The sequence below is a fragment of the Strigops habroptila genome, chromosome 16 (assembly GCF_004027225.2).
Source record: "Strigops habroptila isolate Jane chromosome 16, bStrHab1.2.pri, whole genome shotgun sequence".
Lineage (NCBI taxonomy): Eukaryota > Metazoa > Chordata > Aves > Psittaciformes > Psittacidae > Strigops > Strigops habroptila.
In genome coordinates, this window is record NC_044292.2 from 3,373,971 (window position 1) to 3,387,563 (window position 13,593).

A 13,593-nucleotide genomic window follows, 5' to 3' on the forward strand; every position below is an offset into this window, starting at 1 on the left:
AGGGGTTGCTTTGGACATGGCTGTGGTCAGTAAGAAGGGACAACCATGTGCGTAGGACCCTCAGCTGGGTTGACTGTACTCAGGTGCACATCAGTCTCTGACCAGTCAGCTGGACAAGCAGCAAGCATCCCAGGCATGCTGTGAGGGTGGCAAGACACATCCCCTCTTGACCATCATGCTTGAGGTCCTGCATCACAGCCAAGTGGCATGGAGGGCATAAGGCGAATGGATCCAAGGCTATAGGAAGGAAAGCGCTCACCTCTGCCTGGTGCAGTGGCAGGTTTTCCCCTGCCAGCAGGTAGCCCTCCACCAAGTGCACGCAGTAATCTACAGAGGAGCCAACGAGGATGGAAAGGGAGATGGCTTCCACAGCACCCATTTCCCAGCCAGACCAGTACATGATGGTCACCACCAAGCAGACCACCCCTGTGTGAAAAATGTCATGTTAGGCACATTTAAAGGAGTCTGGGACTGCTGCCCAAGCCCTATTGATACAAGTCAGTCACTGGGGTGTTTAGGATCATACCCCTGCAGTTCTGCATGCCAGCCAGTCCAAATCCTCTATACACTCCCTGCAAACACTTCCCTCACCTTCCATTGTCACAGGGACCATTCAATAAGGGACTTGCTGGGGACAGTGACATGGGACATGAAAAGGGGTTGCTTTGGCAAAACTGACAAGACTGATGCCCATCTAGACTAAGGATTACAAATCCAAGCCCAGGCAGGTGTACATGTGTGCACATGCGCATTGCAGGAAAGAGGGCCCTTAGTTTTGCTTGCTAGAGTTACACACAGGCTGCGCTCATGCACAGGCTTTTCTTGAAGGCAAGAGTGATATTTGTGAGCCATGTGTGGGAGACTAAAGTGGTTTCAAAATGACAGATTTGATTTTTCAACTGAGAAGTTTAGCAACACACTTAAACCACAATATCGTCAAATCACCAGCCAGGGAGAGGGAACTATTTACAAATTTGCTTCAAACACTAACAAAACCACTAAAATAGTCAGCTTTTCAAATCTCCCACTGCTTGGGAACAGCAGCCATGGTGCAGATCCTTGGGAAGTAGTGCAATTGTTATTCAGAGCATGTGGGACTTAATCACATTATTATACATAACAGGCAGGGATGGCATTTGTGTAGCTAAAACCCTTACTTAAACAAATACAAGGGATTGTGTAGATAAAGCACACTGGGAATTAAGACACACAAATCTTTCCCAGTGTGCATTTGTGGAGTTTCTCCCATTCACCTGGGTGTATCAGGACTAGCTCCTGGAAAGCCAAAAAGGTTTACACAGAGTAAGAGCAATTCAGTTCAGATCAGCAGAGACTTAGCAGTGCCACAACCCACCAATTTCAGGCAAAGATAAAGCTTAATACATCAGATTTTTACCTAGAATGCTGAGCAGCACTGGCAGCAGCAGGAGGATGTGAGTGGTGAACACTGCCACTGCAGCCACACAGATAAGCAGCGAGAGGACGAGACCGTACAGGGCACTCTGCACTCCTGCAAGAGAAGAGCCACCTAATTTGACTCCTGGAAGGTGACAGTTGGGATGAGAAAGTTACCATGTCCCTTGCTGGCAACAAGGCAGTCAGGCACTCACACTGGGGAACAGGGGAAGGGGAGGATCAAAGCAGAAAGCTGGTGATCGACTTTTTGTCTCTCATATCAGCAAAGTAGAGTTCCTTCCCTTCTCTACTTCCCTGGGCTCTGACTAGGATTTTGACAGTATACTCTGCTTGGAGCAGAAACAGGCTGTATAAGTTTGCACAGCAATGGTAAGGGACTGAAGATACAACATGTGCCAATCAGATGGGACAGAGTGTGCCATGAGGATGTATCAGAGAGCACGGACTCCTCAGGGAGAGAAACATGGCAGTCACTTGCCTATGATCTCCATGAAGATCTGCTTCCAGTGCTCACAGGTCTGGAAACCGTGCCGGAGAGCAGAGCCCTCTGGGAAGAGCTGGAGCTGCTGCTGTAGGAACGTCTCCCATTTCAGGTAGTCAGCATACGTCTGGAAGGAAGATTTCCCTTTGTAGGTTGTCTGTAACAAGATGAACATGTTATTCTCGTGTCCCGCTCTTTCGGGCAGTGTATGTGTTGTAGGGGAAGAGGTAGAACAAACCAGCTGGAGTTGCAGTGGCTAATCTGCCATGAGCTCTTTGCCTGCACTCCTATGGTAAGAGCAAGTTGTGGCATAAGCAGCCACTTCTACCAACTTCTGAGTGCAGATGTTTGTCTGCAACAAGGCACAAACACTAAATTATGGCTGCAAATGAGTGGCAAGAGTAGAAGGAGCAGAGCTAAACCCCCAGAAATGACATGAAGTAACAGTTCAAAAGGATAGATGACGATGCCATGTGCTCACCGATTCAAATGCCATGGAGATCCACTGCACCTTCCCATCCTTCACCCCCACTGCCCCATGAGAGAGCTGTCCAGGCAGCAGGTTTGGCTCAGGAATGTTCTTGCACTCAGGGTGCAACATCTGCAGAAAGGAGGAGATGCTGTAACCTAGAGAGAAAGAAAGAGCAAGGGATGGAGGACAGGGAAAGGAAGCACACCGGAGCAGGGGGAGAACCCAACCCACAAAAACACCCCAAAAACCAAAACCAACCAAACACACAAAAGATGCAGGCCTCATTTGCCAGCAGCTGCTTCCCCTTGCCAAAGCCCTTGAGGTCTCTGCACCAGAGTGCTCAGCTGCTGCTAGCTTGAAAAGGCACTCTGTGCCATCAGCACTGGACAGGACCAACCACGACCACTGCTGTTTGTCCCCAGCTGTCAGGAAGCAGTACAAACAGCAAGCACTGAGGAGCTGTCTGCCTGGCCTGGCAGGGATCTTCTCCAGGCATGAGAGAAGAAGCTGAAGCCGGTATACACTTCCTAGACTCATCTCCACAACCTTGTGACCTCTGAAGCTGGAAGAGACAGTCATTGGTTAGAAGCCACAGGGGCAGTGAGTAGCCTCATCCCAATGAGATCAGGTGTGATTTGCTGGTTATTCAGGAGTTATTGAGAAGATATTTACTTGTCCAAAAGATTGTAAGTGTATCACAAGCAATACCTATGACTGGAAGGAATGGATGCAATTCTGTTCTTTACACTGGATTAAATCCTGAAGAACATGCCCAGTCTCTTTGGAGTTAAAGAGACCATTTCTTTTATCTCCTAGAAAGCATGACCAGGGGCGTGTTCTAGAAGGGTAAAGCTGCTGTGGAAGAAAATGAGACAGCAAGAAGCAGCCACCCTTTCTGGTTTGCTGTTGAGGACCCCAGCCCAAGCAAATACTGCTGCAAGCAGAGCTGCAGAACTGATATTCCTGTCCTACTCACTGTGTCTTTCTCATCCCCAAAACAGTTGGCACAACACATGGAAGCATGAGGTGAATGGCCCATGGAGATGGGAGCTGTGACTTAAGCCAGGTGGAAACAGGCAGAGCTGTGCTGCAGCCAGGTCAGGAGAGCTGACTGCTAAGAAATGCCTCTCCTCCCTGCACTGCCTGTATCCACTGCTGACTGGTACCTCCCCTTTCCTTTCCCTGCTTTATCAAGCCAGGACCTGAATGTTTAAAAGCCCTTAGCAGCGATGCTTCTCAGACTGGAAGGCAAGAACCAGTCTCCACCCAGGGACACAGGATCTCCCCAGGGACCCTGTGTTGGTGTTAGTCCTACCTACCAGAGGGCAGGCACTGAGCCCCTCCTGGCTTCACCAGCTCCGTGTTGCTGGCGATGGCTTTGCAGAGGCGGCACAGGTTGCCAATCTCTTTGAAGAGGTCAAAGCTGTCATCATAGATAACGCTGCCCTTTCACAAGGAGACACAACAACAAGAGAACCGCATGTGAGGCAGATACACAGCAACTGGCACAAGAAGGCAGAAGCTGAGTCTTCTCCTGGGACTAGCTTACACAGACCACAGGTTGTATGGTGGAAAAGCCCACCAGACATTTTTGCCTTACTAGATAACACAGGAAGAAACTAGATTGTCCCCCCAAAAGTCAGGCAGTGTGACAGAAGCACTGATAAATGAACAGGCACCATGCCCCAAACCATTAGGGTCTGCCTAAGGAGCAGCTCTGAATGCCTGGCAGTGCCCAGCATGGAACTCCAGCTTTGTGCCCACTTCACTGCCTGCATTTCACACTGCCCCCTCTGAAGGAAACAGGCAAAGGCTGATCCTGCACAGTGCCCCCATATAAGAAGGTAAGAAGAGCAGAAAGCTGAAGTGCATCTGCCAAGTGACCAGAGCAAAGCATGAATTTTCTGGGGAAAGGCTGTGAATGCGTCAAGGTATCAGATCTGGGAGATAAGCTGTTCCTTCAAGAGTCACATTTAGTAACCTTTCCCCTGAGTAACTGATTTGTATTTTTTCATGTTAATACCTCAAAACAAGATAAGCAATTATAGAAAACATCAGTTCCCTGGATCTTCAATTTGCAGTGAGATTTTCATACTGAGCTCAAGAGGGGTTTGCTTCTAAATTCCTTAGGGAAAGCCAGATTGAGACTCAAAATTAGAAGGTTAGATACTGCACTCAGGGATTTTCTGAAAAGTCTGAAGTGATTTCAGTAAGGACTTCCTGATCTCCATTACTCGTGAATTTGCTAAAAATAGAAATGTACTTTTGACCCATGACAATGTGACCATGTCTGCTATTCCATCTGTCTAGACCACTGGACCATGCTGCCTATGCTGTGGGGATTAACTAAACACTATCCAGGGAGGCCACCCTTCACTCAGGAGCCCTGAGCATGCAGAATGTGTGTACCATGTCTCCAATGACGTGGTTGTCTGGGTGTCTCGTGCGATTAACACCTCTGATACCAAACACCACGAACACCATGGCTCCTGTGTCCACCAGCGGCCGCACCGCTGGCTTCCCGCAGCCCGTGTTCATGCAAGGATTAAATCCAGAAGTGGCTGACAGCTTTGCTTTGGGTGCTGCTGGCAAACACAGAAGAAAGGTTGGTTACATCAGAAGGTGGCAAAAAAAGGTTTGACTCTCTGGACCTGATAGCCAGGCAGGGCTGAACAGGTCCTCGTCTGCTTACCTTTCTCACTGGGAACATAAAGGATGCCTTTAGTGGGTCCATCTGGGCTAGAGCTGAGAAGACAGCCAGGAGGTGCTGCACACACTCGGCCATGGTAAGGGGGCTTGTGCGACTGGGCAAAATACAGCTTCCTGTGCAGCAAAGAAAGTTTGTTATGGGGGACGAGAGGCAGTAAAGATGTGTCTAAAGCATTACATGGAAACAGATGTGCTCAGGGACAGAAGGAAAGGAAAAGGTGAGCAACTCGAGGCCTGGATCCCTAACCATTGCATATTTTGTGCTGCCTATCAGCCCAAGAGTTCAGGTGGGTAAGGGTGGCAATGTCTTTTTTCCACCCAAAGAAGCCCCCAGTCACAGTCCTGCCCCTGCCAAGCCTTGGCACATTAATGATGCTACAGGCCTGCAAAGTAACTTTGCAAAGATGGGGTACATTTACAGCAAAGCAAGTCCTAGGACCATGGATGTCACCGACTGAGGGCAGGACTGGCACAGGACATTATTTAAACCATACCAGCCACTCAGCTGTGCTGGTTTTGCTGCCTGCCCCTTAGAGGGCTTTGGAAGGTTACCGTGTTCGCTGCTGCTCCTTGGCGGCCACGTAGAAACTGAAGTCGAACTTCCAGCCTCTCTTGGTGTCACAGGACAAGGTGGTCATCATCCACTTCCTGGGGCTCGTCTGCTTAAGCAGCCCTACTGTGGACACACAAGCTGTCAGCTTCCTGGTGAAGTTACCGAAAGGCACTCTATACACCTAAGCAATGGATTAATGAAAACAGACACTTAACTCCACAGGGTTGCAGCCTGTTGCACATTAGCATCACACACTCCCCTCCTCCCTGAGCACTGGCACAGCCACACAGAATGAGCATTGCAGGCACAAACCCAGCCAGCCCCCAGCCTGCCTCCTCCCCAGTGTGTGATGGGGCCCCTCACCACCCCCATTCTCTGTGGCCTAGGCTGAATGGTGGCTGCTCTGTCCAGGGTGAGGGACATCTGAAAGCAAGTCCTCCTGAGAGTGTGTCCCCAACATGGCCTGTGCACAAGCAGTGTTGGCTGCTTGCCCATGTCTGTGGATGGACAGGAGGCCGTGAGCTCCTGTAGCAGTTTCTTCAGTAGCAGTTTCTACTAGAATGAGCTCAGCTGATGATGCCAGGCCTCATCCTATCTCCACAGACACTCACATTTCTGCTCCTGTTGCTAACAGTCACAGCACAATAACAGCAGGTAAGTCCTGTAGCACTACGAGGTGTAATCTTTACCGATGCTAGGCACAATGCCGTCTGTGCTAGCCACCTTGCTGCAATGCCCTATGATTCTATGAACCTTCACCCTGAGCTACCTACAACCCCGTGGAGAGACAGGAGGAGGCTCTTGGGCTCACCTGTTGAATGCTGCACACTTGATAGAGGGGTCCAACACCCCTGGAGTGACTCACCTGGAATGAAGGCACCTCCCCGTCTCCCGGTGACACCATCTGCCAGGGGGCAGGGACACTGGCATTGAGTGAGAATCTGTAGACAGCAGGCCTTCCCTTGCTTCTGGACTTGGAGATGTACACAGTCCCCTGCAGATCTGAAGAAAACAGAGGGCATGAGGGTGAGTGGTACTTCTCAATCACCAAATCCTACAGACATGAGCAGCACCAAAGCAGAGGGTTCTTCTGGTCTGTTCTGATGTGCCATCTCCTGTGGGGCAGCCGGCACAGGCTCTGCCTTCAGCAGCACAGCACACCTTTCACAGGTTTTCACAAATATATCCTGAGCTGCAGCAATTCCTGATGGCTTAACTGATTCATCTCAGCCCAGGACCTGGCCCAATAACTCTTTTACCCTCAAAATCCCCTGCAAAGCAGGCTGAATTTATTCTCCTCATGGCCTGTCAACAAGGTTTTGACACAGGATGGGGATTCAAAAGCTCTGAGCTCCTAGCCCTGTATGCAGACCAGAGGGATTTGTCATATATATATGTGCCACCGGGGTTACAGGACCATGACCTAGAGAGCAGTAGGCATTCAGGGGAAGGGGAATTGTAACATGTCCCTTGCATCCAGCACTAGGGCTCAGCAGGACAGGGGCTGAAGAGAATTATTCCCCATCAGCTATTCAGAGATCCTATAATTCAGTTTTTTACCAGAGCGGATCCCTGGGCCCTGGACCCAAATGTGCTCAGAATTACCATGCCCACTTACCTTGCTGCCCTGTATCACTTATGCTCCCTTTGCTTCCCCAGGGTGACCCTGAGCCCCTCTTCTTTTTTTCCAAGGAGGTTCGGATGTTGTTCTGCAAACTGTGGGGCTTTTCCTGAAACAAACCTGTCCCACAAGGTTAGTCAGGAAGGAAAGAGTGAATGGCATGACAAGAGAGCTACCAGCCCTGCACACACTGCTATTGAACTCTGCTATTGAACACCAAACCCTTACCAGGGAACACAGAGCCACAGACCCTCAGTTGGTCACTGGTGTGTCACCAGCACTTATAAACAGGCAGTTTTCATTGACTGTAAAGGAATTGCTGCAGCAGAAACACTCAGGCAGCTCCTGACTAAAGCAGGAAACATGTTTCAAAATACATCACTCCTACAGGCCACCCAACCATCCCTCTCCCAATGTGCAATGGGATATTTGAACAACGTGAGCCTCTACCTCACGTTTCAGCTCCTCCAACCCAGGGCTTAGGCCAGGCTGCACCCACCATGGTCTGGGGTCCAGCACTCTCACCTGAGCAGGTAATGCAGGAGATGCCTTCAGCACTCAGGTTGTATTTGAGGTCTAGCAGCACCTGGATGTTAGTGTCTGGGCGGAACAAGACTGGAGCCCGGCTAGCTGGATGGAGGCGGCTAGCAAAGAACATGGACAGCAGCAAAACCAGGAGAAAGAGCCCTGCGAGGAGAAGATGATAAGTGTGTGGGACCCTACATGCATTTTGCTCCTAGGACATACTCAGACAGCAGGGTTGTGGCAGAAAGATGGGATTTTCAGCAGGAAAAAGGAACAGCCCCTTAAGCACACTGGCAGCTGGGCTGCCAGGCCTGGAAAACCACATCAGGGCTTGCCATGTCAGATCTGCCTGCAAAGAGAGGGATGGAAAGCGTCAGAGTTCCTCATGCAGTTCCCTTAAGGACTGACTGTTCTTGGGACACTCTTCCACTGAGCTAGAAGCCAATTACTGTGTCCCTTTTCTCAATCTCTTGTCACTAATAATCAAGGCTTAGGGACTGACTGAGATGCTGTTAAATCCTCTAGAATCTATGCAGATGGAATACCCCACTCCTTCCTTACCCACAATCACCCATCTCCTCTTCACTGCAGACCACAGCACCCACTGTTCCAGCAGCTCCTGCAGACGAGTTATCAAGTGGCCCCGGTTGCTCTTCTCTGCAGGGAGCTGCAGATTTTCTGGCATCACAGATACTAAGGGGACATCCCCCATTTCCAGGGAAACTAGAAGGAGAGAGAAATCAAAGGCAGTCTCAGCGCTCAATGTCATGAGTGTCTCTCATAGCTTTCTGCTCTTCTTTACAGCATCTTTTTCAAGGTGCTGTACAACTCACTCGAGCTAAAGACATGGAGTAAGACCCAGACAGAGGCAGTGACTGCCAAAAGCAGCGTCCTTGTTGAGTCACTGCATGTGACAACTACACTTCTAAATTCATAGCTCAGTCCAAAGCCTACACTTCAGGCTGTTCTTCCGCTGCCAGATCCCACTGGCATTGTCCATAAGGTCACAGAGACACTGCACGTTTCTCAGGCCAAACAAAGTTTGTCCCTGTGCCACGAAGTGTGTCTTCGCTAATTACACACAACTAACCTCTTCCTGACAGCAGCCTGGCCCCTATCTGATGTCTTCAGCTCAGGGATGCTCAGGGAACTGTCCTCTGCAGGTGAGAAGTGGGCACTTGCTGTAGCAGGGTCAGTGTGGCTGGCGTGCTGTATGGCTGACCCACAAACCATGCTTGGTCACCAACTGGAACAAGCTGCTTTGCTACTGCACAAGTTACCTGATGCCCAGGAGCCCCTGGAGAAAAGCATCCTGCTGTTGACTCTGCTGAAGGGATGGGAAGGGATTATTTCCATACATTACCATTGCACATGGCTCTGGCATACTAAGGAGGCAGCTCTTGCAGCACAGAGCAGAGCTTAGCTGTCTGCCTCCTAAAGGCAGCTCCGAGACTGCTCTGCAGGGAGGGGCTCCACACACTGCTGTGGGATTGATGGGCTCTCAGCTCTTGATCCATTTGCTCCCAGTTCCAGTTTGCTGCTAGGCCTGAAAGCTACTCACTGCCCAGACCACTTCTGTTGGGTGTTTTAAAAGGAAGAGATCCCAGCAAGTTTTAAAAGCCAAGTACAACAGAGCATGGCCTTGTAAGCACCCTTATCTTTGATCAGGGCTAGAAGGATTATCTCCTGCTAACAACATACAGGGAACTTCTAGGCTCTTTTTCTAGATTGCTTATGTAGTCTCAGGCAAGTAACTGCCGCCTTCTTGCCGTGACTGAGGAGATGCCCTGAGGAGGTGATGCAGGAGAACAAAGTGTTCTCTCTCCTGCTTCCCAAATGCAGTGCCTTGAACGGCAGGGAAGAGGGAAAAACTCTTTGCTCAAAGGTGAGCTGTCCTGGTACTATGGATTAGGTGTTTCATGGCTATATCCATGTCACAATCAGTGATTTCAGCTGGGAAGTACAATCCACATTAGATCCAAGAGGATTAACAAAGTAATTAGAAAGCCGGTATCAACACCCACTGAAGATCTCAAAGCAACTTACAACCATTAGTGAGCTCAGACCCCTCAACCTCCTGTGACAGCACAATCTCCAGTTTAAAAGTAGGAAAACTGAAGCATGAACAGGGCAGTGTGGTCCCCATGAAGGTACCACACAGGAGGCACATACCAGGCTCCTCCTCCACAGTTAGCAGTGGGATGTCATCATCAAGATAGGGAAGTGTCTCTCTGCCTGCTCTGGAGGTGGCCTCTGAGGCAATGAAGAGATCTTCAGCCAGGTGCAAGGCACTCTTCTTGGCACACTTCTGATTACAGCTGGATTGGAGCAGGGAAGGAGACAAAGGCATGAGTTTCAAGCCACACACCCTGCAAAGAGTTACCAGTGGGTTCCTCCAGTGACAAGGAGAGGAGCAGCAGCCTGCTCTAATTACTTGGGAAAACAACAGGCACTGCCACGAGCCATTTCCATTGCTAATTGCTGAGAGGTCAGGGGCTGAGCTGCTATGGCAGCTAAGGTTGGTTACACAGAGTAGGGCTGAGCCATCAACACTGGGTGCTGAGTGATGGCAGTTTTAGCAGTTCATCTCCTTGCTAATGAATTAAATCAGGCCAGGTCATCTGCAGTGCTAAGGAGCAGGGGAAGGGGAAATATGCTGACTTCTAAGTACGAATCTGCATGCCCTGCCTGTGCTCAGTCAGGAGCAATGTTGATCTCTCTGCCTTGCAGGGCTTGTGCCTCTGCAGCTTGAGGAGGCTGACTTACTGTGCAGTAAGTGCTCTGAGGACACAAATGGCTCTAATACTCCACAGCTTCAATGAAGAAGTATGAGTGGCAGTGCAGAGTCTGGCTCCTGGGAGGCACATGTGTGCTGGGGGAAAGAGACTGGGACCCGGTCCTTCCATTTTGCTCCATTCTGGAGTGGCAGAAGTTATATTTCTCTTCCGTTAGTGACTAACAGGGAATGGTAAAGCCAAGCTGCCTGAGAGAGGTGAGGGTAACTGAGAGCATGGGGCAGGATTTGCACAGCCTTGGCCATGAATTCCACAACAGCATTCTACCCACACAGGGAGGCTCCAGAGCTCACCTGGTTTGGCAGGAGCTCTCTAGTGGGGACACATAAAGGGTCCATATTCCAAGAGCAGCTGGCATGGTGAAGAGCACAGCTACCCAGCAGCAGGACACAATCAGCGACATGAAGAGTCCAAAGTCATGCACAGCTGGGATCTGTGGAAGAGACAACATGGATCAACTGGGGCAGGACACCTGGAGAACCACCAGGTGTCTGAGAATGACCATGTTACAGAATAGCACATACAGGCCCCAGCCATGGTAGTTGGCAAAGCTGGTAGGTAAAGAGCTGAGCTGGAGCCTGACAGCCACTAGATCCTGTTAGATGAGCGGCACAAGAAATATTGCCTTCAATGCTGATACACGGAGCGTGTCCACTGCCTTAGAGCAGGGAAAGGACAGCCCGCTAGGGCAAGTAAGCCCTGTGTTGGAGGAGAGGGCAGAAAGATAGTGGTAGCAGCTCCCCTCTCTATTAGGGCCTCTGGCAGAAACATAAGGCCCCAAATCCAAAGCTGCAGTGTACCTGAGAGAAGATGTTGGCAGCATATGCTGCAGCCGTGGTCAGGGACGTGAAGAAGGTGGCCTTCCCTGCTGTCTGGATGGTGTGGATCATGCGCAGCTGCAGGTCCTTGAGGTGGGTGGCTTGGCGGTAGGTGTTGATGAAAACAAAGACATCATCAACCCCTGAGAAAAGAGGGGGAAGATTGTGATACTCTGCTCACAGTAGGGACACATGCTAAAGATCCTCTCAACATCTGACCTGTAAATATTTCACTTACAGGTAATGGAGAGAAAGGGCTTGAAAGTTCAATCTGCATTTGCCACCACCAACTGCAGGCAGGAGTTACAGCAAGGCAGCAAAGGGAGATTTCGAGTAAGGACGTGCTTACCAATCCCCACAATGACAAAGGCAGCCACACCATTGAGTATGCCCAGGTACTGGATCCCAAACACGACGTGGTACAGGAACAGAGCCACTAGGCAGCTTAGTCCAATACTGGCAATGCCAAAGAATGACAGGAACACTATAGGAGAAAAGGAACATGGAAAAAATATAGTACCACTGGCCACCCCCTGGGAGAACAGACACCTCTCACCTGCCCTGTTGGCATACTGGTTCCCAGGAGTCTGTTGGTGACAGAGAATAGCTCAGGGCTGCAAGAGTACTGCTTCCCATGAGGCCATCCATGAAATTACATCAGCTTTACACTAACGTTAGTAAGATGGGAATTTGCATCTTACTCCTGGTGAGCCTTCCTCCCACCCTGCCCACCAATCGCTGCTCTAGCATGTCCTTCTGCATGCTTCTGTGCCACAAAGCCAGGCTGGTGTGAGGGCATCAGAGCCTCTGAGGCTTGCACAGACACAGGGAGTCACAGCACATCTGGATCTGTATGAGAGCAGGGCAGCTGTGGCTACAGCCTACCTGAGCAGGAGGTGAGGATGTAGACCAGGACAGCTATGCAGCTACTGCTGATGAAGGCCAGCAACATGTCATTGTTGAAAGTCCTCCTCACTTCATAGTCAAACAAGTCTGTCCCTCCATACAGCACCTGGACTTTGCTAGGGTGGGAAGATATGAAGGAAGAGGAATAGGAAGTGTTGAGTGCACAGGGAGCAGAGTCACGGCATTTAAAGCATGCTTCCAGTGCATGGTGCGTGTTTGGCACTAACAGACAGCTCCTGAAGCCTCCAAAGCCAATTCCATCTGGAATCTTAATCACTGCTCATTATATTAAGCACAAAGGTAATAACCAGCGGGTGCAGGCAGAGTGAGAGCTTGTATCAGAAACCATGTGATTTACCAGCTTCTGCTTCTGGAAGCAGGCACTGAGCGGAAGTAATCCAAGATAATTTCACCAGGAGTACAATACCGCTGCACCATAGGAGGCTATCAGGAATCCCAGCTTCAGAACTGAGCCTTGGCCCCAATTCCCTTCTGGCTTCCCATAACTGCAGCCCACTCTGCCAGCCCATTGCTGAGAACACTCTGTGGCTGCCTGCTTCCAGGGATGACAAGGGCTGGCTGCATTTCATTCCGCTTTTGAAGATCCATATCCCTTCGTTCTGGGAGCTATTGAGATTCAGAGCAGCAGAGAGCTGGAGAATAAGAAGGTGCACCGACACTGGGACTCGCTGCCTTCCCTCAGCTATCTGGATACTGGGCTACTCGTTTATCCCTTTTAGCTCTATTTTACCATCTCCCTCTCACAAGCACTGAGCAAAGCTCTCTTCAAAGTTATACAGGTGAAAACCCTGCATTTCCGGAAACGTATCCTGCCCTGAACCTGCCCTCCCCATCTCTGTACAAAAAGCAAACACTTCTGAAAGGAATTACACTGACATGAGCAAAAGCAGCATTGGATCCACAGGTTGATGCCTTGACTAAGGACCATTTCACCTCCTTCATCAGACCAGCTGAGGCCAAATTCAGACCAGGAAGACAAAGCAGCAGCTCTGTTAGAGCCAGTGAATTGGACTGGTGAAATGGAAGCAAACAGATCCGATGCTAGACAGGGGCTGAGTGGAAAGGCAGGCACTGGATCCAATCTTTGGCTCCCTTTCATTGTCTCTATTGATGTCTCTGGCATGTTGCTGCACTAGGAAGTGGCATTAAAGTGAAGCAGATGTGTGGTTTTCTGCCATATGCTCCCCACCCTCACTCACATCACTGTGCCTGAGCCCGACTTCAAGGAGATGCTTTTTCTCCTTCATCTGGAGCTTTATGCCATTGGCCACTGCTT

The 13,593-nt window shown here is 50.1% G+C and overlaps 1 protein-coding gene across 3 annotated transcripts in view; it reads right to left on the reverse strand.

Annotated features, from left to right (window-relative positions):
* DISP3 (dispatched RND transporter family member 3) overlaps positions 1 to 13,593 on the reverse strand; it is a 47,501-nt gene that overhangs the window by 6,031 nt on the left and 27,877 nt on the right. For 2 of the 3 annotated variants that reach the window (XM_030507773.1, XM_030507772.1), the window contains 17 exons: positions 12,276 to 12,412; positions 11,740 to 11,874; positions 11,373 to 11,533; positions 10,866 to 11,005; positions 9,950 to 10,095; positions 8,339 to 8,500; positions 7,778 to 7,939; positions 7,250 to 7,372; positions 6,497 to 6,633; positions 5,631 to 5,812; positions 5,062 to 5,192; positions 4,779 to 4,954; positions 3,689 to 3,815; positions 2,379 to 2,524; positions 1,895 to 2,054; positions 1,397 to 1,510; positions 260 to 426 (listed from right to left, as the gene is read on the reverse strand). In XM_030507773.1, coding sequence (XP_030363633.1) covers positions 260 to 426; positions 1,397 to 1,510; positions 1,895 to 2,054; positions 2,379 to 2,524; positions 3,689 to 3,815; positions 4,779 to 4,954; positions 5,062 to 5,192; positions 5,631 to 5,812; positions 6,497 to 6,633; positions 7,250 to 7,372; positions 7,778 to 7,939; positions 8,339 to 8,500; positions 9,950 to 10,095; positions 10,866 to 11,005; positions 11,373 to 11,533; positions 11,740 to 11,874; positions 12,276 to 12,412 — 2,506 coding nt within the window. The remainder of the gene's footprint in view (positions 1 to 259; positions 427 to 1,396; positions 1,511 to 1,894; positions 2,055 to 2,378; positions 2,525 to 3,688; positions 3,816 to 4,778; positions 4,955 to 5,061; positions 5,193 to 5,630; positions 5,813 to 6,496; positions 6,634 to 7,249; positions 7,373 to 7,777; positions 7,940 to 8,338; positions 8,501 to 9,949; positions 10,096 to 10,865; positions 11,006 to 11,372; positions 11,534 to 11,739; positions 11,875 to 12,275; positions 12,413 to 13,593) is intronic. The other variant, XM_030507774.1, reaches the window with a different exon arrangement.